Genomic DNA, 25,259 nt, shown 5'->3' with positions numbered 1-25,259 from the left:
GGGGGCCCTGACTTGGGGACCCTGCATGGCGCTGGCCCCAATGGCCATGCCCAGGGGACATTTGTCCCCTGGGCATGGCCATTGGGGTGGTGGGCATGCCTCCTGTCTTTACTAAGACAGGAGCCATGTCCATGGGGGTTGTGCACCAGAAAATGGAGCTACACTGCTTAGAGGCAATTGTTCTGCCTCTAAACAGTGTAGCGCCATAATTCGGTGCACAAGCCCCGGTTTCACCTACGCCTCCCCCGCACTGTTAGCGTCCTTTCCAAGGACGCTGAAAGGGCATTAGCGCCGGCTAGCACCATTCCATTAATATGGCACCCGGTCGGTGTCTTGGAATGGCGCTAGCTGGCGCTAAAAAGTATAAATATGCCCCTCAGTTCCTACTCAAGGCACTAGACCTGGTTGATTGTACAACTCATGGAAGGACCTCCTTATTTGGCAGTAATTTAACCCTATCAGCTCCAAGGTGTATAATACAACCACTTTAAGCACAGGACCCAGTCAATTACATGGCAAAATGGAAGGACCTCCCTATTTGTTAGTAATTTGACAATACCACTCCCTGGGCCGTTGTGTGGCCCATAGAAGGACCTCTTTATTTGTTAGTAATTTGAGCATACTGCTCCTGGCTGGACCATCCATCCACATTAAGGCAATGGACCCAGGCAGTTGTACAGCCCGTTGAGGACCTGATTATTTTTAGTAAATTGATTATACCAGCTCCTGGGTTTACAGTACATCCACTTTGAGGAATTAGACCCGATCAATGGTACCGTCCATAGAAGGACCTCCTTATATGTTAGTAATTTGACTGTACCAGCTCCAAGGTGTACAAAACATTTTCGTTAAGGAAGTAGATCCACTTTGTTATATGCCCATGAAAATACATCCTTATTTGTTAATAACTTGACTATACTGCTCATAAGACACTAGACCTGGTCAATTGTATCATCCATGGAAGGACCTCCTTATGTATTAGCAATTTCACTATACTGGCTCCAAGGTGTACAAAACATCCGCTTGAAGGAACTAGACCCAGTTGGCTGAAAAGACCTCCTTACTAGTTAGTCATTTGACTATACCCTTCCTGAATGTAGAATACATCCACTTTAAAGCACTAGAGCCAGTCATTTGAGTGGACCATAAAATGACCTCTTTAGTTTGACTAAACCAGCTCCTTGGTGTTCAATACATACACTTTAAGGCACTAGACCTGGTCAATTGTATAGCCCATGAAATGACCTCCTTATGTGTGGGTAGTGTGACTATACCACTCCTAAGTGTACAATACATCCACTTTAGAGCACTAGACTCAGTCTATTGCACCCCGTATCCATAGAAGCAAGACAGGAGGTAGGGCTTTCTCTTACCTGGCAGCCAAATACTGGAACAAGTTCCTGCGACACATCATGACACTGGGTCACTTATGGATTTCCGCAAACTGATCTTACTTGCAGAACCCACACCTGCTCAGTGCCTGGAAACCCTCATGGGTGACAAGTTTCATGCTGTACAAATCCATGTCACATTACATACTATATTGCTCACAGGTATACAATACATCCACTTTTAAGGCACTAGATCCAGTCATTTGTATGGACCATAAAAGGACCTCCTTATTTGTTAGTAATTTGACTATACCACTCTTGGGTGTACAATACATCCGCTTTAAGGCACTGGACTTGGTCGATTGGATGGCCCATGGAATGGTCTCTTCATTTGTTGGTAATATGAAATTCAGTTCCTGCTTAAGTTTGGCTTTCAAGTCAGTACAAGCATCTTTGGGGCATATTTACTTGAAAGTGGTGCATTACTCCTGATGCACCTCTTTTCTTGCGTTGCCCTGCGTCACTCTAACGACACCATGTGTGCGCCGCATTTACTATACAAAGCACCATGGCGCGTGTTAGAACAATAGTGTAAAAAAAGTTTGACGCTATTGTGGCGCTTTGCAGGATTAGGGCCAAAAATTATGGCACAAAACATGAGGTAGTGAAATCTTGTAGATTTGACTGCGCCATTTTCAAGGTCCTCCCACCACTGCATTGCACGCCGGAAATGTCCACCTAACGCCACATTAGCATAAAACAAATGATTCTAATGTGGCACAAGGAGGCGCTAGGGGCTTGGGGCTAGGGGCTTGTTAAAATGGCCCTTTGTGTTTTGAGCTTTTCTTGGAGTGTGACATGGCTTGTTTTGTTGTTGGCCCCTTCTGCCTGGATTGCACGTCCACAAACTTTACAAGCCACCTAGCACTACTTGGCTCTTTGAAGGCAGGAAGCGATATAGCTAGAGATTTATGCAGAATGGTCTGAGGTGCTTGGTAATACTTTTTCATTTGATCAAGCCAAGATTTGGGTGAAAACGTTTACAAACGCTTAAAGTTGAAGCGCAGTTCATCCAATAGAGAAAAACACAGATGAAATTCTAAATACAATAAAAAAGGGTTTAGTACCCATGATGTTCATTTAAAGATGGAAGACATGACCTGCGATGAGTGGTTCACCCTGCACCAAGTATGCTCTGTGGGCACCAAGATCTTCTACAAAGGTCTCATGCAAACAGAAGAATCAGATGCATAGCTCATACTGCACAATGGAACAAGGTCATAATGTATGCAGTTTTTCATATAATATCGCCCATGTCATGACATAACAGATGCTTATTGCTACCCATCTCAATGGTATTGATGGCATTGACCTCAGGCGGATGAAAGGCTAAGTTGGCCACCAGAATTTATTAGACCCGACTGATAATGCGGATAACTGCTGTGAATAAAGCATAACATATACTGAAACCCACTTTTAGTGACCGTAATCCTTTTTCAGAGTTTCTGAAGCTCGGTGACTTCTGCACATTCATGTCTCTTTTCTTAATATTTATTAAGTGGAACAAAAAGGCACTGCACGAAAAGGACGAAACTTGTGGGGAAAAACTCAATAAGACAAACATAAAATGAAGAACAGTTCAAATTACTAATATTTATTCTTATTGACAAAAAGAAAATACCTTAAACATTTGGTTGGGGCATTTATATTTCTTTTTAAAGATTTGGGTGTGGGTTGGGAAAATCGAAGATAGAATATTTAAGGGTAACAATAGCTTGATCAGAATATCGAGGAACAAAGGGCTTTATTTAGATTCTGGCAGATGAGGGTACGCCCTCAGAATGTGGCGGATGTCTTATCCCCCTTAATATGATCTCCATAGGATATCATGGGATTGTAATAATGCGGACAGGAAATCCGTCACATTTGTGAAGGAGTATTCCCCTCCGCCAAGCCCTAAATCAGGCCTAAAAGCGCCTATGGGTGAGTTTGTATAGATTTTCTATATCTAACTCCACATATATGTATCTTGCTAATATATATAACTTCATGGTATGTAGATGTGGAATTAAGACTAGTGAATCCATTTAGGGGTTGCCATGGATATCAGCTGCGACTGCTGTCTTGCCCCTTCTGACCCCTGGCACTGCTATGCAACCCCAGAGCCTTCAGGGGGCAAAGTCAGTACCAAGGACACAGGGACAGCTCTGCATTCCTTCCTTACTTTCTGCTCATTTTCATTATACTAACAGTGAATAATACTGTATTATGCATTATTAGTGCAATAAAAATATAGCACAAGGCTGAAACATAACCTTTGGTGGCAGCTGATTTAATTAAAAAAAGGTTTTAAAAAAATATTTTAAATGCATGTTTTCTGTGTGCATGTGAGTGAGTTTTTTTATGTGAGAGAGTGTGTGTGTACGTGTGATCACGTGTCAGAATCCGTGTGTGAGTGAAAGTGAGAGTCAGTGACAGGCAGAGAGAGACTGTGTGAGATTGGGGCCCAGATTTAATACTCTTTGATGCAAGGCAACCCTGCACCTAAGTTGCTGTGCTGCCTTGTGTCAAAGGGAGAGAGAAGAAGTGTTTCACATCTACTAAAACATGGCACATTTCTTTCTCCCTTTGCGCTCTCTTGGCAGCCATGCGCTAACGCACACACGCTTGCGCTCTAGTGCAAGGGTGTGTGCATATTCTGAAGCATTGGTTATGCACTCAAAGGGGTCCCTTCCAGTACAAAACTATGCTTTAAGGCTTTTGCCCACGTTGAATGTGTGCTGTACAATGCATTCCACTTGCAAAGTGGGAAAAATGAGGAGAAGAAATAAAAAAACAATTTCCTCCTTCAACCTCCCTTGAGGATCCGTAAAATGTTGGTGCAGATTCCCGTCTACCAAGGTTTGTTGTTAGGGATTTGCATCAAACCAATGGGCTGTTGCATTGGGAAACCCATGCACCCACAATGGGACGCACCCATGACGCAAAGTAACGCAAAGTAGCACATAGCACAATTTTGCTCTACTGTGGGATAGTAGTAAATCCCACCCCAACACTTTGCACCAGGTTTGCATCACTAATGATGTACACCCTGCAAAAAGCATTTGTAAGCCTGAGAGTCAGTAAGTCTGAGTGAGTGACAATGAGTGAGATTATGGGTGAATGCAAATGAGCGAGTAAGAATGAATAAGAATGAGTGTAAGGAGATCTAAGAGAGTTTAAGTGAGAATGAATGAGTATGAGTGAGAGAATGAGTGTGAGTGAATGTGAGTGGGAGCGAGAATGTGATGTGATGCCTACAAGCTTGTCATTGGTTCAGGCATACTGAAGGTAATTATTGTCTTTTAGAGATACCTAGGACAATCTACTGGCACAAGCATATTTGCAGCAATTCTTAGAATGACAGACTCCTGTGACAAAATTCTCATACTTAACTGGGGTCAATTCTTGTCATAAAGGGCACAAATTGTGAAATACTGGTACTAGCATAGGATAGATAATTTGTGGCTTATAGGATACATACTGGCATACGTTTAGAGATTCTTGGCATGTGGACATGTGGACACTAGTGATAAATGCTAGTACTAGCATAATGGAGGTAATTCTTGACATAAAGTTGGACAGCCTGGCATATGGGAAGGTGGAAAGCATGACAAACTGCTGGGCCTGGCATACTGAGGTAATGTTTGACATAAGGCTCATCTATGATGTATGGATGGTATAAATTGGAAAATTCTGGCACTGGCATATTTTATATATTTTTTTATAAGGGGGCACTAATAGAATATGGAGGCATAGATGGCAAAATGATGGCCCTGGCACAATGGAGTTAATTGTTGACATATAGGGGCGCCCATACCACATTTTGAAAAAAATGTGTCAGCTCTTGGGGAACACCAGGTTTCATTGGATTGGCGTATCATGAAAGCATTTGAATATATAATAGGTGCCCTTTCAGTGCATATGGTATTTTATCAAATGTATGTGAAAAATGTCCTAGTTCACCTTATTCTTTTAAAATGTTTCTCAGGGGAAGAAATCTCCTTAAATGAGGTCTGTCTTGCTCAGTGTGAAGGGTCAAATTATGTCACTTTCTGTAATGTCATTAAGGTGAAAGGGTATGTGATGTCACTTTGGCTACTCTTGGCATTTTGGTGACTCAAGGCCCTGGCATTCATAGCTCTCTAGGTTTACTTACCTGTTCAATATTTTGTCCCTCGATATCCTGCTCACAATGTGGAGAGCTGTTGATGTTCTGCCTTCGATATTCCCTGCCACAATCAAAGGGTTTGTCTTCAGAATAGATGTAGGATTGACTGAAGGGTTAGGGTTAGATTTGAGGTTTGTGACAGGGATATGGTTACTTTTAGGCTTATGGATTGGACTGGGGTTAGTGTTCGGCTATGGGTCGGGATAAGGGTAAAGAAAAGTTCATGGGTAAGGGTTCGCTTCATTGGTTAGGATCCTGGTTATGGTTGTGATTTAGGGTAAGGTTAGGGTGATTCGTTTGGGGGTCGATATTTGCCTGTTTAGGGTTAAAGTTAGGGCCAGGGGTGTGGTCAGGAATGTTCTGTATTCTGATATTCTTCATATTAGTTCCCTTATAATTTTAAAAGCAATGTAAAATGCATTTTTCTTCATAATGGGTTCTTCCAAATCCCTTCTTATTAAATATTTGCTTCAGTTTTTCATTATTCTTTAGCACGTAGATGTACATGAAAATACACATCTTATGAATGATGCTGCGACTGAATATACAAACATAAATATTAATGTCAATAAATATAAACTATGAAAACAAATAGGATTGTTCTACTAATCACAGGTTCCATCTTATGTCTGTAATTCGCATCCCCAAATGGTTTTATCGAGTTGGCCAACATATTGCTAGTGGTTTGACTCCAGTCTTCTAGGCGCTGTCCTGCCGTGGCCTTGGATGTGGCTGAGTCTGTGACTTATTGCAGGCGTGTCAAGTCTGATGTTTTAGGTATGTAATCATCATGAGGGGGATCTCCAGCTGATCAATGAGGTGTATTCTGTTGACCTGTTTCAGAATCTTCCTGATCACCATCCTGGACTGGGACATCAATGATTTAGGATGAGCTGTGCAAAAAAGAGAAAATTAATAAAATTAATCGAAAGTGAACTCTGGAATTGACAATGCTCATGCACCACGTGGCATGGCGTAGACTTCTGTGACACAGGAAGGGCTATGATTTATTTAAATCTGTGTTTTACATTTATATTTAACAGTGGTGCAGTCGACATTTTAAACATATCCATGGATGGATACATGAGAAGATAAAGGAAGAAGCAGACAGATGGATAGGGAGACAAACAGGCAGGCAAGCAGGGAGATGGATGGATGAATGGCAGAATGTATGTATGGGTGGATGGGGAAGAATGGATTGATAGATGAATAGATGGCAGATTGGGTGGATGGATAGATGAATAAATGAATGGATGGAACAGGGAAAAATTGAATGATGGATGAAAGAATGAAAGGATGACAGAATGTGAATGTGAAATTGATGGATGGATGGATGGATGGATGGATGGATGGATGGATAGAACGGTAAATGGATTGATGGTTTTGTGAATAGATGGATAGGCAGAGAGATAGATAGATAGATAGATAGATAGATAGATAGATAGATAGATAGATAGATAGATAGATAAATAGTTAGATAGATAGATAGATTAGGACAGTCTGCCGCAGGCCGATAATAACTGGGACAGACTCACATAAACCTGGAGACTGAGATAGGCTTACCAAGCCTGGGAAAGACAGAGACAGTCTAGATAGACTTAAGCAGACTCACATAGACTTAGAGAGACAAGAACAGACTAACATAGGCTGGGAAAGACAGCCAGAATACAGTGAGGCAGGCTGGCCTAGTCCCAGCTAAACTGAGATAAAGAGTGCTAGAAAGTAATAGATCTGCTAAAAAGCTAGAATAGGCTGGGATAGACTGCAGTAAATTGTGATAGGGGAAGAGAGACAAAGGTATACTGAGATAAATTGCGAAAGGTTAAAATAAACTGAAAAGGACTGAGGCAATGATGAATAGATGGGCATAGACTGTAATAGACTGGATTGAGACCAGCTGAAATCTGCATCGCTCCTGGCTGTCCCTCGATTTAAACAAGCATTTGCAATGCAATGGGTCTCACGTTTGCTCGAGTTAGAGCTATTAGCGTTGCAAATTCCTTACTGGACTTTTCTTGCCACATAAATTGAAAATGAAAAGTTAAACAGTTGATATAAGTGAGCCGATTCAAAGCGGCATGGCAGCCATGAGCATGAGCGCGAAGGAGAGACACAAAAGGAAAAATAAGTTTGGTCACAGTCAAACGTGTCGGCAAATGTGCAATTATCCATGTAACAGGGTCGGTGTCCAAGGCGGTAACAAAACTACCCCAAGGAGGGACAAACGTAAAGCATTTACCAATGACAACAAAGGATTTTTAAAAGGCTTGCCCACAAACGAGTGAAAGTGATGGGTGTGAGGTGGGCATGGTTAAAAGCCCACAATACTTAGAACAGGTCAATGCACTTGCGCACTCGACCTAAAAAAGGGAATGGATGGCCTCAATTTTTCTTTTACGGCCTCCTCTATCTGGAACTCTCATCCTTTTTCTTTACAGTCATATACTAATTATCGTACCTTTTGAAAAGAACTAAAAACATGCCTTTTCAAACAAGTTTATCTCAGCTTTTAATTTACTTTTTTAAGAAACCCTTGGTGATCGAGAGCTCAAAAAATAAAAATTAACATAGCAAAACAAAACTGAGACAGACGGTGAGAGATTGAAATAGATATGCATAACATCCTAGACCAGAACTATGTAACTTGAGTAATAGTAGTGAGACAACATGAATAGTTATAGTCCATTAACAAAATTAAGTGGTTTAAGCCACACAGAACAGGCAGCTAACACGTGTTTCATCTTATGACGACTTTTTCAAGGCTCCAAAAAGACCAATAAAGTCCACAAAAAGCCCGACGTCATGAAAGCGAAAAGGGCGAAGTATATTGTGCACTGTATCAGCAGAAAAAAATACTCCTGATGGACAAAGATAGTGTATTGATAGTCCTTAAATGCAAGAGTCAGTGGCCAAATGTGTTAAAGCTAGCAATCCAGACAGGGGAGCCCTGATAAGCCCCCCGTCAATCTGTTCGTCGGCCAGTAACCGGCTCCACATTAACGGTGTGGGTACGAACTGTCATAAGTCGAAACACATGTCGGCTGCCTGTTCTTTGTGGATTAAACAACTTAATTTCATTAATGGACTATGACTTCTGTGTGTACTAATTGGACAATTCATGTTGTCTTGCTACTATTACTCAAGGTAAATGGTTCTGCTATAGGATTTTATGCATAGTGGGTGGGGGAAGTTCTCTCACAAAGTTTTTGACACTGCTGGGGTAGCGGGTTTGTTCTACCTAATGAACAGACAAAGATTATTTACCTGTACTAATTGGTTGCAAACGGGAAGTGCGGTATTGGCTTTACCACTGCTACCTTTTTCTTTTTAGAGATTGAAATAGATTGGTCTGAGTTTATACAGACTTTCAAAAACTGAAATGGACTTATAGAGACTGGAATAGGCTGGAATAGACTTTGGTAGACTACAATAAACTGAGAACATGAGTCAGATGGACGGAAATAAATTGAGATGGACTGAGGAGTACTGCGATCAACTGAGGTGGCCTGAGCCAGACCGGAATAATCTGAGATTAACTGGGATTCACTGAGCAGTGATAGAGGCTGAGAGAGATTAAGACACATTGAGATAGACTGAAATAGAGTGACCTCAGGAAATGTAAAATGCCCTATTAAAATAAGTATCATTATTCCCATAAATACCCCTAGGAAGATGGAATAGTTAGAACATTCCAGAAGTACTCACATGAGTAAGAGTTTAGGCATGAGTACATGCGGCAAGTGCGCATTCAATCAGCACTATTCAGAACGACGCATCCATAAAACCTTTTTTTCTTCCCTGAGGTACATAGTTTTCTTTGTGAAAAAAACGTCATCTTCATTTTAACAGTTTTTGAGGGTGTTATCTCTTTACGTCTACCCTGCATGAAGAAATAATCATTCCCTCAAGAGGAAATAATCTCTGAATTCATCAAGGGTGGAAATGTTTCTTACTAATATTTGTGACTAATCACAATCCCTCACATATGTGGATGTTAACCTACCTTTCAAACCACCAATGCTCTGGAATATCCAGTCCCCACCACACACAAATGGACACCCTAATGACAGAATTTGATGTGTGAGCAAATCCATTTGAAAGGATACATTCTCGTGCTGCTCATAACAAACATGAATTTACACATGCACATCAAGCCATTTGTTCAACTTAGTAGTACAAACAACTTAATGAATTAGGCCCCAGCTGCATTTATAAGTCCAGCCCGGGTCAAATGTACAAAACACTTATGTGGTTACAAACTATGCAATGTGCAAAATTAAAGGGTTTGCGACCACAAAAAATAGTGCGTTCGAAAGGTTTTCTCACTTAAAAAGTGGTTCCACAACTTATCTCGAATATCAGTTAGGAGGGTGCATGAAAGGGGTCCACTACTTACTGCACTTTGAAACTACATATATTAGCAGTTTATGGCTGCAATTACAAACCATTGATCAGATACTGATACCTGAGTTGGTGGTGGTATGTGTTGCACAAAGGGGAAGCAACCCCATTTAGGAATCATGTCAAGCTGTCTCGGGAAAGCAGATAGTGGCACAGGTGTCAATGCAGCCCTATTGTCCACAGCAATTGTTTCTTTATGGGCATGGCAGCTCCAAAAAAACAAACAGGATTGCAAATGCAGGAAGGGAGGTCTGTAGTTCCTTTGCAGTTCACCATCCCCACATTTGCAGCTACTAGAAGGCGGATACAAATTGTACCTCGTCTAATTATTACCTACTGGGCAAGTCATTTTGCAACACCCCTGTGAATGAACCTCTTTGTACATAAGTTGCATCACAAAATGCAAACTAGTGGGTGTGCGTTATGCACTTCCTGGTTTGGAGACAGGGATTAGTACATTGGGCTCAATGTTCTAAATGTGGTTAGTGTTGCAGCATACAATACTGTCCCTACAAGGTGACCATGACCCGAAGCATTAATAATTATGTGACTGACAGCATATTTTAGTAATAAGAAAATAATGTTTATTTACATGTGTCTGTTAGCAGAACTGGGCCTTCAAATGTAATTTACTAGGCCTTTTCCTGTTTGCACTGACAGCTGAAGAAAACAGGGCTTTTAAAAGTTCCACAAACAAGTTCCTTATGTGCATTTTTATCTTCTGTGTTTTTTCTTTTCATAAAATATTCAAAATGGGATTCACATTACAGTGCTGTTTTCTTGTACTATATCAGTATGTAGCATTAATCAAGGCTTTTGCTGCCTGCTGCCATAGCTGTGTTCCTATTCATTGTAATGGCTTATTGTTTCATTTGCTTCATTAGTGCAATGTTGTTTTCCCTTTTTTGTAGGCTAACAGGGCTTATTATTCATTAATAAATTAGTCATTCCGTAAAGTGGCCTGTTTTATGCACCACAAGTTCTACAATGTTGATTGGTTTATGTCATGGAGCTTTGCTATTACAGCCCTATGATATCAATTCATGCCATGTTGAGAGCATTGTTTTCCACTTCTTTGAAACTGTAAAATGTGCCTTTTCTGGGATGTGTGCCAGACTTATCTTAGATTCATGCCATGCCTTTTGCATGCATCTACGAAGGCAGACTGTATGACAGTCTGTTATTTAATTTATGCTTAATGAGCTTTCCATGCTTCTATACTGAGCATACCTTCATCGTGGACTGTTGTATGACTTTATAATTAGACGTTTGCTTTTGAACGTACGATCCCCACATTAGACTGTCTACAATTTATCTCTTTTCCTTGACTTGTGAATGGAGTCGATTTATATTAGTTCACTACTGAACTACATTTTGAATATGGTAATTCCGTCGCAATTAGGTTTATTTTTATGCATTATAGATACAGATTTGATTCTGACTAACTACTTTTTGCCTTCTGTAATGATTATAAATTCTGAGTAAACGTTTATGGTTTGACTTTGAATACTGTCCTGCAAACATTTTCTTTATTGGTACAAGGACCCTCATCCTTTGGGACTCAGTCGGGAGTGGGACAGTTTAAACCAAATTCCAGCTGCTGCTGCAAAAAACAACTTATGGAAATGCAACCCTCGGAGAATATCCTGATGCAATTTCCTCCTTTAAACTATTCTTAAGGCACGTTTTGGTGAGAACGTTCATTTGGACCTAGTACGCAGCTTAATACCAGCTTGCAAACTGCAAACCTGGAAGGTCTAAGTGCTGTTTCACTTTATTGATGGAAGGGTAATACCATTTTTGGGAGGTGGAGTCATGTTGTCACTTTTGTATATTGTCAGTACTCCCCTGGGGGAACCATGCATTTTGTATGTGGGGCTCCAGCATTCCCTAATGTGTTTGTAGAACATATGGCATTCTTTAAAAATATTAAGGCTTACACTCTACACTGTTTCATTACTTTAAAGGCAGAGAATGATCCATAGCAGCACCAAAACACTTGTGCAACAAGAAGAACCTTCTGATAGAATCTGTGCACTGTTTAAACAAACATGTCCACCCATGTTCACCAGTTTTGCTGCATGTGTAATGGTAAATGGAGATGACAGTATTTGCACCAGGGCAAAACAATGAGTAACTAGATTTCACACTTTTTTGCTGAGATTGCTGATTGAACAGGAAAATAAAAAATAAAAAAATCTGTTTGCTTCATGTTTTTAAACAGCTTCTTAGTGCATTAGTGCACTACAATGTATTTGATAAGATCTCCATTACGTGTGTAAAAAGATTTATAATTGTAAACAGTGCCTGTGTATTTGCAATTCAATTTCCCCATTTTATCGTGGTGCAAACACCTTGCTGTGATATGAGCCAGAACAAATAGTCTTTAATTCATTCCACTGCACACAAACAACAAAATAGTCCAAAATCGATTTGCATTTTTTCCACCTGTGCAAAGTTTCTGGAATGTGTGCCAAATTCAGTCATTTAGAATAATGTTAAATTTACCTCTCTCTTTCATTAGCATTTCCAGTGCTTCATGGTTAGGGAAAGTTTTATCGACAAGAATGTTAGGCAGGTATACGTCTGCTCCAAAATCTATCAGAAGCTTGATGAAGGAAGTATGACAACCATGTTTGAGACACATTTCAAGAACTGTCTTTGGTTGTTTGGTACGCGCCAGGATGTTTATATCTGTGGTGTTGTAGTTTGGATCGGCTCCATAGAGTAAAAGCAGTCTGAAGCACTCAAGATGCCCGTAGACAGCGGCCAAGTACAAGGGACCAGTAGTTCCAGTATTATTAGAAGCCCAGCCTGGGAGCCTTGACTTCACATTTGTTTCAGCCCCATAATGTAAGAGTTCCCTTAAAATGTTCACATCGCCTTCACGAGCAGCTGTTAGCACAGGTGAGCAACTGTTGTGGATGCTCCCACAAGGGTTGGCTCCAGCCTTTAAGAGGACTTTCACACAATCCAGATGTCCGGCGCTAACGGCTGTGAAAAGTGGAGTTTGTGCTTTCACATCTAGGCTGTCTACTTCAGCTCCGTGGGCCAACAGAACTTCTAAGCACCGGAGGTGGCCCAGCGTGGCAGCCAGGCGTAGAGGGCTCACGGGGACACCCCAGCCACTTCTGCTGTTGATGAAGGCCTTGTATTGTTCTTGGGACAGGAGTTCATGCAAGATGATATGGTCGTTGTTTGACACTGCTTGGTTGAGTTCCTTTTTCTCTCCATTGTCTTCTACGTCTTCGTGGGACTGTAGCATGGAGAAGATCTTTGTGATGTCCATCAGACTCATCTTGATTTTTCTTGCTAAGACCATCTTTCAGTGGAGAAACTTGGAATGCGTTAAGCCTAGGAGACAAAGACACACGCTACATTTTAGATCCAGTTATGGTTCAGGCTGTAAACCTGTATCATTTAGGCATGTTTTGACATCACAAATAACTGTTAGAGCTATTATATGTATCCTAGTAGACAACTACATGTATCTTAGCAGACGACTGAATTTTTTTAAAGAAAGTAAAAAATAACTTGTGTAACTGTTAAGGACAGTCCATTCTTAAAGCATTAATCATTCATATACTTACAACCCTAGTAGATCCTCTAGAGGTAAAATATTGAGTGGTTATATATCTTTTTATGTTACTAAGCTGTGGACTCACCCGCTTTGTAACTGCTCCTAACTTCTGAAAACACTGGAATTGTAGCACAGAATGACACATTTATTGTCAAAAGGAAAAGTCAGGATTAGAACTTAGAGCTCCTTATTCCGTGGCAGACAACATAATGCATAGACCACATCCCAACCTTTCTGACATGCTGTTTCACCTATGCAAAGCTCAGATTTGTTAAAGGAGGTATTTTTGACTTTGTTTTTTTCTTCTTAGACATTGACTTACAAAGCTCTTGAGATAAAAGCAAACAAGAGGGTATGCACAAGAAAACAATGCATTGTGAAATAGTTAAGATGCTAAAACATAATTAAAAAAAAAATATTCCAGTAGAAATATATTGAAGCACCACTTATGAATTAATTTAAAAATGATGCATAAAAGGTCATAATTTCAAGGTTACTAGTAAATCCCTATGCTGGCACATTACCTGCAGCTGTGTATTGATTACTAAAGTATTTAGTAGATTATGCATACACAAATTAGGCATATCAAGAAAACATTGACATTTTTGTCTTAAAAAGTATTTTCAAACTATTTGTTCATTAGTTCTTTTTATTCAGGGAAAATAGTCTTAATTTTAAAAACTTAAGGAGCCCTGATGTATTTCCATTATCCGTACACCTCCAGGCTGCACTGAAAATACCCCCCAAACATGTTTTTTGGAATGTCCTATATTAAATAGTTAGTGGCTTATATGCAAACTACTTAACATAATTATGAGGCTATTTAAAAAGGCAAATAATTTTTTCAAGTAACAGTGAACAAATGTTCAATTGTTGGCTTTTCACCTTTACATATTTCTATTTTTGAAATATATTTTGCTACACTACTGATATCTAGTATCCAAATATCAGCTAATTTTTGTAGGATTTTTGAGTAGCATTTATTGTAAATATATAAAATTACTGTTTCATGACTTTAGCAATAGCCAACCGACTGAAAGGTTCTATACAACACTATCGTAGTTTTAATTTCAAACTGCATAAATATTAACCACACAGTATTAACGACCACTTTATCATCAAGGCAAGCGTATATGGGGAAGTATAGATTTAGCCCCCCATTATGACTTTGGCAGACCGGAAAGGCCATCCGCCGAAGTCCTGCCGTTGGCTTACCGCCCGTGTGGTCCCCTTCCCGCGGTCCCTAATATGAGTTTCCCATTGGATCAGCGGGAGGAAACTCCCAGCGGGAAATAGCCCACAACATTGACACCGGCTCAAAATAGAGCCGGTGGCAATGTTGCTGTGCGTAGGGTGCACCAGCACCCATCGCGCTTTTCACTGTCTGCAACGCAGACAGTGAAAAGCACGACGGGGCTGGCCATGGGGGCCCCTGCACTGCCCATGCCAAGTGCATGGGGAGTGCAGGGACCCCCATGGGGCCCCCTGTACCCCATCTCCACCAGCCTTTACATGGCAGTGCTACCGCTATGTAATCGCCAGCGGAGAAGGGACTCGTAATCCCCAGGCGCGTTTCCCTGGCTGATTAGGACTGCCAGCACTGCCAGCCCCTCCAGTGGAGGAGAAGTGGCGGAGCTGGCGGTCCGACCGTGGCAAAACCACCACAGTCGTAATGTGGCTGTCGGACCGCTACATTGGCGGCGGTCCAACCGCCACCGCGGCCCTGGCCGTCTTAAGACCGCCAGAGTCATAATGAGGGGCTTAGTGTTTTTAGCTCCATATTTATTTACCTTGATGATGTGACAATAGTTGAGACTGTTAAATCAATAGATTTGCCGGTCGATATTAAAACCATGATATTGTGGTATATTCAGTGGTCTGGTACTCACTATCCAGAGTACCTGTTTTGGTCCACAAATGTGATGGTACTCTCTCATTAAAAGTATTGCAGAGAAGTGCAGGTACCCTCCATTTCATAAGAATGATTGCAGGCACTTAGTACCAAACAGGTAAATAAATGAAGATCTATTGAACTAAAATACAATCTAACATGAAAATGAAAGTCAGTATGTTTATTGGATAATATGCAGCAACATGCTATTGCATTGCTCCTGCACAAGTTCAAAGGTATTTAAATCTACCGGATATATTTTACAGTAGACTATTCCACATAACTTTGTTTATTAAATTTTTGCATCCATGGCAAGTGTTATTTCACAATGTTTATAAATGTCTAAAACAGAAGATGGTGTTACTTTGTACGTAAATTCTACCCTGATAGCTGCATTTGCTGCACTAATATTACAGCAGGTTTTTGGTTTGATTGATATGGTTTGTTAACAATTTGTTTTCAGTAGAAAAATATGATAATTTGGCAAAAGAGGCATAAGATATTCCTGAATGTTAAGAATGGAAGGGCAAAATATGACGTTGGTACCCATTTTTATGGTATAAATTTTGGGTGTATACACGATCTAATATTGTTCCCTCACCATGGTGCACAGCCCTCTTGCTAAATTTATGTTGTTGAATACATACATCTAGTAGAATACATGTCTCTGCCTGGTGGTGTATTCAAAATAAAGTGTGGTAAGTGAGTAAAGAAGAACAAATCAGTTGTCCTTTTCTCCCAAAGACTCCAGATCTGTGAATTGGGTTTGAGTGGATGTTTGTTATCTATCTGTCTGTTTAAAGTCAGTAGCTGTGCTGCTGTCAATGCAGGATCAGATGTATCAGCAATACACACATCAAATCAAAATGTGGCCAGATATCATATCACTTTTAAATCAAATTTTAACCAGTCTTAAAGTACATGCCACTTTGAACTAAGAGCGGTGACTTAAGCAGTGCCGATGCATACTAGGTCATTGTGTAAGAACTTGAACAGATGGATTTTCAGAATTCTTCCATCTCCAAGAATTCGAAAAGACCCTGAGTTATTATGCATGCATTTATATTGCCTATATGCCATGATATAAAGGTGGCGTCAATGTGCAGTGTAGAACAAACATTACCTTCATTATATAGTATAAAATAATAAAAATGAATGCTATCAAGAAGAAAATCGAGGACACTCTTGAAGACAAGACATTTCAGTAATTTCTGAAAACTCACAGCATTGTCATAAATACACATATTTTTAACAATGTATCTACATGCATGTAATTCATGGTAAATTGTCTTTCAGTCCTGGAATAATAACAAAGTCAAAGTAGCTGTTCCTTCTTTGGGTCTTTTCTTTAACCATTTATATATTTTCTGTGTTCTTTTTAAAATAAAAAGCAAAAATGTTCAATATTTTTCATGTGAAAACAACTGCATCAAGGTGTAATATTGGTTGGTTCAAATGATAATTTGTCAGATAGCTGCTGTCAATATTATTAAAAATTGCTTTTTCGGTAGTCAGATATGAATACTAGAAATAATAGGACAAATTCACAGTTATCCCTCCTGACCTTAGTTTGTAGGATTCCTTGACTGGGTGACTATAACCCCAGTGGTCCACCTAAGTGTGAATGGAACGAGAAGTAATGTGCTGTGCCCTCTGTTGCTGATATGGCTGTATCTTGGTGACTAAAAGTTAAGAAGAGTAAAGATTGGCAGTCAAGACCATTTGTGAGAAGTTCCATCGCTAATGTGGGGGCATTTAGCATGCATATACTCTATGTTTATATGGCCACAAATTAGCAGTGTGGCCATTTTAGTGTAGGCGGAGTAGCATCCCATGCAATCACTTCCTCAGGGCAATCTTTAACAATGTATTAAATGAGGTATAAAATCTTTCATCAGCACAATTTATGTCAAAATTATTTTTCCATGTTGCATGTATGTAATGCCCCTTTATAGTCATTCAGAGTGTTGGATGTTATTTAATTCCCTATTTTGAATTTTAAAAATGAATTTCAAATAGCTTAAGAACAATTTTATAAGAAATATGTACTATTTTTGTATTTTCGTTCACACAAATTTATATTTATTTATATGTCCAACATTTTAAATAATATAATTTAACATAATGTAACATTATTTCCGATGGGGTTTCTTTAAGTCTCTACCCCTATAATCTTATATGGGGGCGAGTTGCAGTACTAGTACGTGTGTAGTGCCGGGTCTACTACAAAAGTGTATGTCACTACAAAAGTGTAGCTTGTGAATACCGAAAAGTAGTAAACTTACTCAGAAGTGTAAACTTACTCTAAAGCAGACTTTGTGAAGCAAGCCCTCTGTCTTTCGATCGCAGATGCTATATAACACCACAGGTGTCTAATATGTATGGAATGAGGTATATCAGAGAACAATTTCTGCATTGTAAGTAATGGAATACCTCTTACAATAATATAAATAATATTTTTTCATTGTGGAGTTCCAAAGTCGTTTAAAACCTCCAACCTGTTCCTCTATAATGTCACAGAAGTCTTTGGTGCCTGACAAACAGAATTTCTACACAGGTGCATGATCATGTATTTATTTTCTTTCTGATGATCAACATTTATCCTAGTTAAAGGTTCAGGACAGGACTTGCTGTTTGCGGAGCGGCTTGGGGGAATGGAACTGAGTTTTAAGGGTGTTGCTGGGCATGTCTGCTGTAACGTTAGGACAATATATCATCACTCTGGTGGCTCTAAAAGGCACAGCATGCCAAAAGTCAAATTGCCAACCCCACTCTATAAAGTTTAGATTAGGACTATAGTCCAAAGGGTCAAGGATTATAGCCTGCTATGATGTTAGACTACAGGCTTAGGGGACAAAGAAGAAACTATCATGATTTCCTTCCTAGTGACCAAAGTCCAAGGTCCATTTGAATTAAGATCAATATGTACTAACAGAATTTAATGAGGGGGGGCGTGTCCGGACGCCATGACGGTTGCAGTCTCTCCGTGAGGCTCCCGTCCCAGTCTCCCCGTCTCTGGGTTTCCTGCACCCTAATAGCCCAGCAAATTAAACAGCTGGAGGGCGGAAGGTGCGTGGAGCCCTGCGATCACATCTGTAGCGGTCCAGGACCCTGCGGTCCTCATCAGAAGCGCCGAGGCAGACCAGCGCAGATCCACAGAGAATCCCAAGATGGCGACCGCCATCTTAACCACGGAGCTGGTGCCCGTTTAACAACGAGCAAGGACGCCCCTTCGACCATATGCCGCGGTGAGTGCCGGAGGAGCCGCCGGACACAGGGGCCGGCTCCTTGGAGCTGCAGGAGACCGCGGAATAGCCGGAATGCCGGTGGGGACCTGGCTGGGTCGACGGCACCGTGCTGAGAGGGGCTGCGCTTGTCTCCGGCCCCCCCGAGGCCTCGGAGTGGGGTGGCCGGAGGCGAGGGACCAGATCACCAGCGGTCTCTTCCCCATGGCTGGGGTGAGTTCGGTGAGGCCACGCGATTCGGGGCCCTGGCTGATCAAGCCTGGGGGCCGCCGCACTGTGTGCAAAGTGCGGGCTTCCAGAGGCCTTACAGGATCGTCGGCCTCTCTGCGATGCTGAGGTGAGAAGCCCTCGGGCAATAGAAGATACGTCCCCAGCCCTGGGAGGTAGCAGAAGACGGCAAGACTGGCCTGATCCCTGGGGAGACCACAACTACGAAACTGCACCTAGTGGGGGGAGTCATTACCAACACAGGATCTCCTGAATACTCTGAAGTGGACCCCCCGGCTTTGGGGGCTCACTCTCAGATTGGGGTTTGCGGCTGTCGGTGGAGGAGGCCCCCCTTTTTCTCCCTTCGTTGGATGGTGATTCTCCCCTGGAGATAGGGGATGGAGATGGCGCCGGGCTAATCGAGGGCATTTTCGGTACCATATGGCATAAAAAGTGAAGCTCAAACAACCGGTGAATGAGAGACGATCAAAGGTCCGGTTCTTGGATTTACAGACTAGTGCGAAGAGGAGAGACTGGTCGAGGGGGGGGCTGACCCTTTCGCATCTCATCTTAACCCACCGCCTGTGTGGATCCCAGCGAACAGAGGTGAAACCTCCTACGACAAATACATTCCTAGTCGTACAGAATGGGCAAAACAGGCCGAAGACGGGACACGGACCATAACACCGGTCCCTCCACTAAAGAGATGGTCGAGCTGGGGGACACCACGAACCCCGCCCAAGAGGGGGGGAGAAGCGATCCTACCCTCCAAGATGTTCTGTTGGCCATAACAGCCTCTCGGGTAGCCCTGGAGGGGAAAATTGATGCACTGGCCACAGACTTTACGGTGTTCAGGGATGACCGCCGCCGTCTGGCTGAAAAAGTGTCCGCCACAGACAAACAATTGGAGGAACTATGGCCTGAAATAAAAGACAATACTAAGTTGACACAACAAATGGAAAAGCAGATTAGAGAACTAGAACTGCGGGCTGAAGATGCCGAAAATAGATCGCGGCTAAATAATATCCGCGTGATAGGTTTACCAGAACGAACTGAAAATTCCAACTTAGTGGAATTCCTTGAGAGCTGGCTGAGAGAGGATGTAGCGGAAGGCGGACTATCCCCTTTCTTTGCTATTGAGAGAGCCCACAGGGTCCCGGCTTGCCCTCCCCCTCCGGGGCCCCCCCCAAGACCAGTAATAGCCAAGCTGCTTCATTATAGAGACAGGGACTATCTACTAAGCCAAAGCAGGAAGAGAGGAGACTGCACGCTTGATAACCATGTGATCCGTACCTTTCCCGACTTCTCCAAAGAAGTGCAGAAGCAGAGAGCATCTTTTAGGGACGCCAAACAAAAACTTCGCAAGATGAGGATCCAATATGGAATGATGTTCCCGGCCAAGTTGAGAGTGGTGACCAAAACTGGAACACAATTTTTCAGCACGGCAGAGGAAACGTGGCGATGGATCGACACACAGACAACGGGGGAGGTAGAACGCAGACCTGAGAACCTTTACCTGGATCAAAAGAGAAAAAGCAGACACAACAAGGCTGGTAGAATGGGTAGCCCATCCCCGCTGGAAATACTGAAAGAGAGACAAAAGGCGATGGAAGCAGCTGCCTCCCTGAGCTGCTCTGACCAAGGTTCCATTAAACAGTCCCAAGAAGAACTAGAACATTCAGAGTCAGAACAAGAATCTGAGTTTTTGCACTCCTCCGACAAAATCGGGCCCGATGTGACGCCAGGTACTTCGGACTGTATCATCTGACGGAACATCTAATGAACTCACCCGCAGGGATAACAAGAGCTCAGGAATGGAGATCTGCCAGGACTACAGTTACATTAGCGGTCAGAGGCGAGACCACCACCTAACTCTGTATCAAGAGATCGGCTGAGCTTACGACAGAGCTGGGGCTACGAAATCCCCGTGTTATATTCTCCCACAAGACGGGGGGACGGTGCCACGGTACACTCTTGGTTCGAGCTAGGAGCACCCCCTACTCTGATAGACTGGTTAAATTTTCTTTAGTTTGGACGAGAGACGTTCTTACTTTTGTCCTGGGGATGGGGAGTTGGGTAGTTACATGTTGGGTTTTTGATATGGGGATAGATGAGCATTTAAGAGTCTTTACAGAGAAAAAGGAGTTGACCCTTGAAACTACTAGTCTGGCTGGAGTGTGTGTGAGCTTCCATCTAGAGGGGCTTGCCCGAAAATGGGGGGAAAATTCCCAACATGGCGATGCTAAAATCCTATAAGTTCCTCACGTGGAACATCAGGGGCATGCACTCGATGGTTAAAAGATACAAGATTTTTTCATATTTACAGCGACGGGGAATTCAGATAGCAATGCTCCAAGAAACTCACCTAACACAAGCGGAGGGCAAGGCCCTTCAAAAGAGATGGAGAGGCCAGGCATCCTACACTTCTTATTCCGCCTATTCAAGGGGCACCCTGATCTGGATCGGAGCCGGAGTTCCCTTCCAGATGTTGGATAACCTTATAGACCCTGTGGGTCGGTTTGTGGCAGTCCGGGGCAGATTAGAGGGCAAGGACGCAACACTGATTAATGTCTATGCACCCAACACTGACCAGGGAGAGTTTTTCTCACGTATATCCAGTTTATTAGCCCCATACCTACAATCATCGGTGGTGCTGGGGGGTGACTTCAACTGTGTGGGAGATCCCAGTTTGGATAGATCACATCCACTGCTGAATAACTCTCCCTTGGTGAAAGTAGCTCGGCAATTCTCTGCCTGGCAAACAAACTGGGGGCTAATCAATGCCTGGCGTAGGTTACATCCATCCAAAAGGGACTACTCTTTCTTCTCCCACCTACACGAATTACATGTTAGATTGGACGCATTCCTCTGCTCCGCAGATATATACCCACAAATACTCGATGCAGAATATTTGACCTGCACAATTTCAGACCACAATCCCCTTTTACTGTCTTTGAGGTGGGGGTCCTCTATTCCTCGCATCCCCACCTGGAGACTCATACCCGAAATCTTGGAGGACACACTCTTCCGGGCTGAGTTACAACAATACGTCATTCAGTATTTTGAGGATAATGAAGCTTCCACCGCTAGCCTCCTGACTGAATGGGATGCCTTTAAGTTGATAGTGCGAGGGAGATGTATAGCGGGGATGGTGGGGGTGCGCAGGACCCTCCTAGGGGACACAGAACGGGCTGAGGACAAGCTGCGAGAGGCTGAGAAAAACAGACCTGGGAATCCACAATTACAGAACTCTGTGCAGGAGCTTAGAGCAGAGGTGGCCCATTGCACTGAACGCCTCCGGTGCTTTAATTATACAAATTATCTCACTCGGGTGCACAGTGAAAGGGCCAAGGCAGGCCGACTACTTGCTTGGGTGGTGTCTCAATCCCTCAGGTCCCCTACTATAATGGATCTAACCACTGACCAAGGGAATCACATATACGGGCAAGAACAAATTAACTCACATTTCACAACCTTCTACGAACGCTTATACAGGAAAAGACTCAATTACATTGGGGAATCCACTGAAGATTACTTAACTGAACTACAGTTGAACCCACTTTTACCTGAGGTCTCAGAACAACTAGAGGGGCACATCACATTTGCAGAAATTAGGGAGGCCATAGGGGGTCTGGCTAGGGGGAAATCCCCGGGGACAGATGGACTCCCCATTGAATTTTACGCCACCTACACGGACATACTTTCCCCAAGATTAGGAAACCTATATAAAATTGCCAAAGAACAGGGCGCATTACCGGCATCTACCCGCAAGGCGGTCATAGTCCTTCTCCTCAAACCTGGTAAAACCCCAACTGAAGTAGGGGCTTATAGACCTTTATCCATGCTGAACCTCGATTACAAAACCCTCAGTAAGATTTTGGCAACTAGACTCCTCCCATTGATGTCCTCATTGATACACCCAGATCAGTCAGGTTTCTTTCTTGGGCGAAACACAGCTGGGAACATCTGCAGACTAATAGCCATCATGAGAGTCCAGGCCTCTGCAGCTACCCTTACCGGAGTCCTGGCGGTAGACATAGAGAAAGTCTTTGATAGCTTAGACTGGGATTTTTTATACACGGTGATGGCCAAACTTGCACTTGGGCCCGAATACATCTCCTGGGTGAAACTGCTATACACCAAACCCACTGCCAGAGTGCGCCCAGGGCAAACAATATCCAATAGCTATAAGGTTGAGCGTGGTACAAGGCAGGGCTGCCCATTGTCTCCTCTCTTATTTGCTTTGGCGATGGAACCATTAGCAGCTGCAGCCAGGGCAGGAAAAGGGGGTCCGGGTATACCAGCAGGGGGCGAGAGACATCGTATAGCCCTTTATGCAGACAATCTTTTAATATTCCTAGATGATGTCCAGAGAGATTTACCCCGAGTGCCACAAATGCTCTCCCGGTTTGAGGGATATTCGGGCTTAAAAGTGAACTGGGACAAAACAGGCCTGTTCCCACTTGGGGGACCACGTGCGCCACCGATTAGCCTGGGCCTGGTCAAGTGGGTTCCGAATGGGCTCCCTTATCTGGGAGTGAAAATCTATCATGATTCCCAAGACATCCTTGAGGGCAATATTGGAAGCTCCATGCGCTCCATAAAATCTTGTATGGCTTTTTGGCAGACATTGCCACTATCAGTGGCTGGGCGGATAGCTGTCCTCAAAATGATTGTACTTCCAAGACTGCTGTATCATTTCACAGTGTTACCAATTTGGATTCCGAAAGCCATCTTTAAAGATTTAGACACGATGGTAATATCATTTATATGGGGAGAGGGGAGGAGGAGGGTAGCCCTATCTAAGCTTCAATGACAGTCCACGGATGGTGGTCTGGCGGTCCCTGACTTCGAGGCCTATTATTTGGCGGCGCAGCTTCAGTGGTTGGCACACTGGATGTCATGTAGATTAGAGGCAAGAATGAATGTGAGGGCGTTCACTCCGCAGGGACATAGACTGTTTGAGATCCTATTGAGAACCCCCGGGGATGGGAAACAGGACCCTCCTGAATTAAAAATCCTGACTCAGTGTTGGAAGACTTTCCTGCGCAGGATCAAGGTGGAGACACCCTATTCACCAGAGCTACCCCTCTTGTCTTTACAGGCCCTACCACATCGGGCACTTGGAATGAACTTAAGGACTGGGTGGAGGCTGGGATCCTTACGGTGGGTGCCCTATTTAAAGACAGCACATTGATGTCCTTTGAGGCCCTCAGGACGGATTTTGGCCTACCAGGGGGGCACTTTTTAGTACATGGGGCAATAACGGCCAGTATTCGCAGGCACTGGTGGGGGAGGGGGAGTGAGCCTCCTACACAGGCTGTTTGCACTTATTTGTCTTCTGCAAACGGCAAACTTAAAGCAGTCTCAACCCTGTACGGACTGTTACGAGCAGACAGAATAACCCCTGTGACCCTCCTTAAACAAACTTGGGAGAAGGATCTGAACCGGGATATCCCAGAGGAAGAATGGGGGCACATTCTGAGGGGCCTCCCTAAAGGGACACGAAATGCCACATTCAAGCTCATAAATTTCTACGTCCTGCACCAAGCATTCCTGACACCAGCACGCATCAACAAATACTTTGGGAAGGCAACGGAGTGCTGCCCGCGATGTGGGTCGGTGGGGGCAGAATTCAGACACATGTTCTGGGATTGTCCCCAGCTGGAGCCTTCCTGGTCAGAGGTATGCCAAACACTGGTGCGCCTTCTGAGTAGGGAGGTACCCTGTTCCATGGGCCACTGCCTCTTGAACGGTTTTACTCATTCTGCTAAAAACAAAGTCACGGATAGATTCCAGGACTTGGCCTTATCACTGGCCAGACGAGAGATCGCATCAACTTGGAAAAACCCAAGGGGACCTAGAACACCTCAGTGGAAAAGTGAGTTATCTAAGTGGGCGAGTAGTGAAGGGACTATCCTCCACCGAGAGGCCAGGAGAGGAATTAGACCCCCTGAAGTAGCAGAGGGCTGGGAGGTGATACTAGATACTCTTAAAGCCGAAACCCAGACCTGAGTATTCTCCTATTGATCTCACGAGTCAAGGGGCCTACATGATACAAGAACTCATAGTTATGGGGGCCTCAGCCTGGGTCCTGAAACTTGGGACCGAGAGACTAAAATAAGATGGACTGCGCTGCTCCTAGCCTCAGTTGCTAAACGTCATACAAGCATGACATGGGCTACTCCACAAACACTATTAACATATGAATCAGAGCTCTCTAAGGGAAGGGAACGGGGCGGGAAGTGGGAGGAAGGGTATTGTTAAGTAATAACTTAGTAATTTGTTGATCACGACCTGTTAGGACTTTTGGTTTACAATGTAACGCAGCCAGCCTGCTAAATGTGTTTTTGGAAATTGCCTTGCAAGAGGTTGCATTGTTGATGTAAAGAAT

At 43.0% G+C, this 25,259-nt stretch overlaps 1 protein-coding gene across 1 annotated transcript in view; it reads right to left on the bottom strand.

The window, feature by feature from the left end:
• Window positions 1-2,964: 2,964 nt before the first annotated feature.
• ASB12 (ankyrin repeat and SOCS box containing 12) overlaps window positions 2,965-25,259 on the bottom strand; it is a 54,341-nt gene continuing 32,046 nt past the window's right edge. Inside the window, exons 2-3 of the mRNA XM_069210557.1 lie at window positions 12,451-13,296; window positions 2,965-6,434 (exon numbers count right to left, since the gene is read on the bottom strand). Coding sequence (XP_069066658.1) covers window positions 6,301-6,434; window positions 12,451-13,264 — 948 coding nt within the window. The 5' untranslated portion in view covers window positions 13,265-13,296 and the 3' untranslated portion in view covers window positions 2,965-6,300. The remainder of the gene's footprint in view (window positions 6,435-12,450; window positions 13,297-25,259) is intronic.

This window comes from Pleurodeles waltl, chromosome 2_1 (assembly GCF_031143425.1).
Source record: "Pleurodeles waltl isolate 20211129_DDA chromosome 2_1, aPleWal1.hap1.20221129, whole genome shotgun sequence".
In the NCBI taxonomy this organism is placed as follows: Eukaryota; Metazoa; Chordata; class Amphibia; order Caudata; family Salamandridae; genus Pleurodeles; species Pleurodeles waltl.
This window is presented reverse-complemented; position numbering and strand designations above follow the sequence as displayed.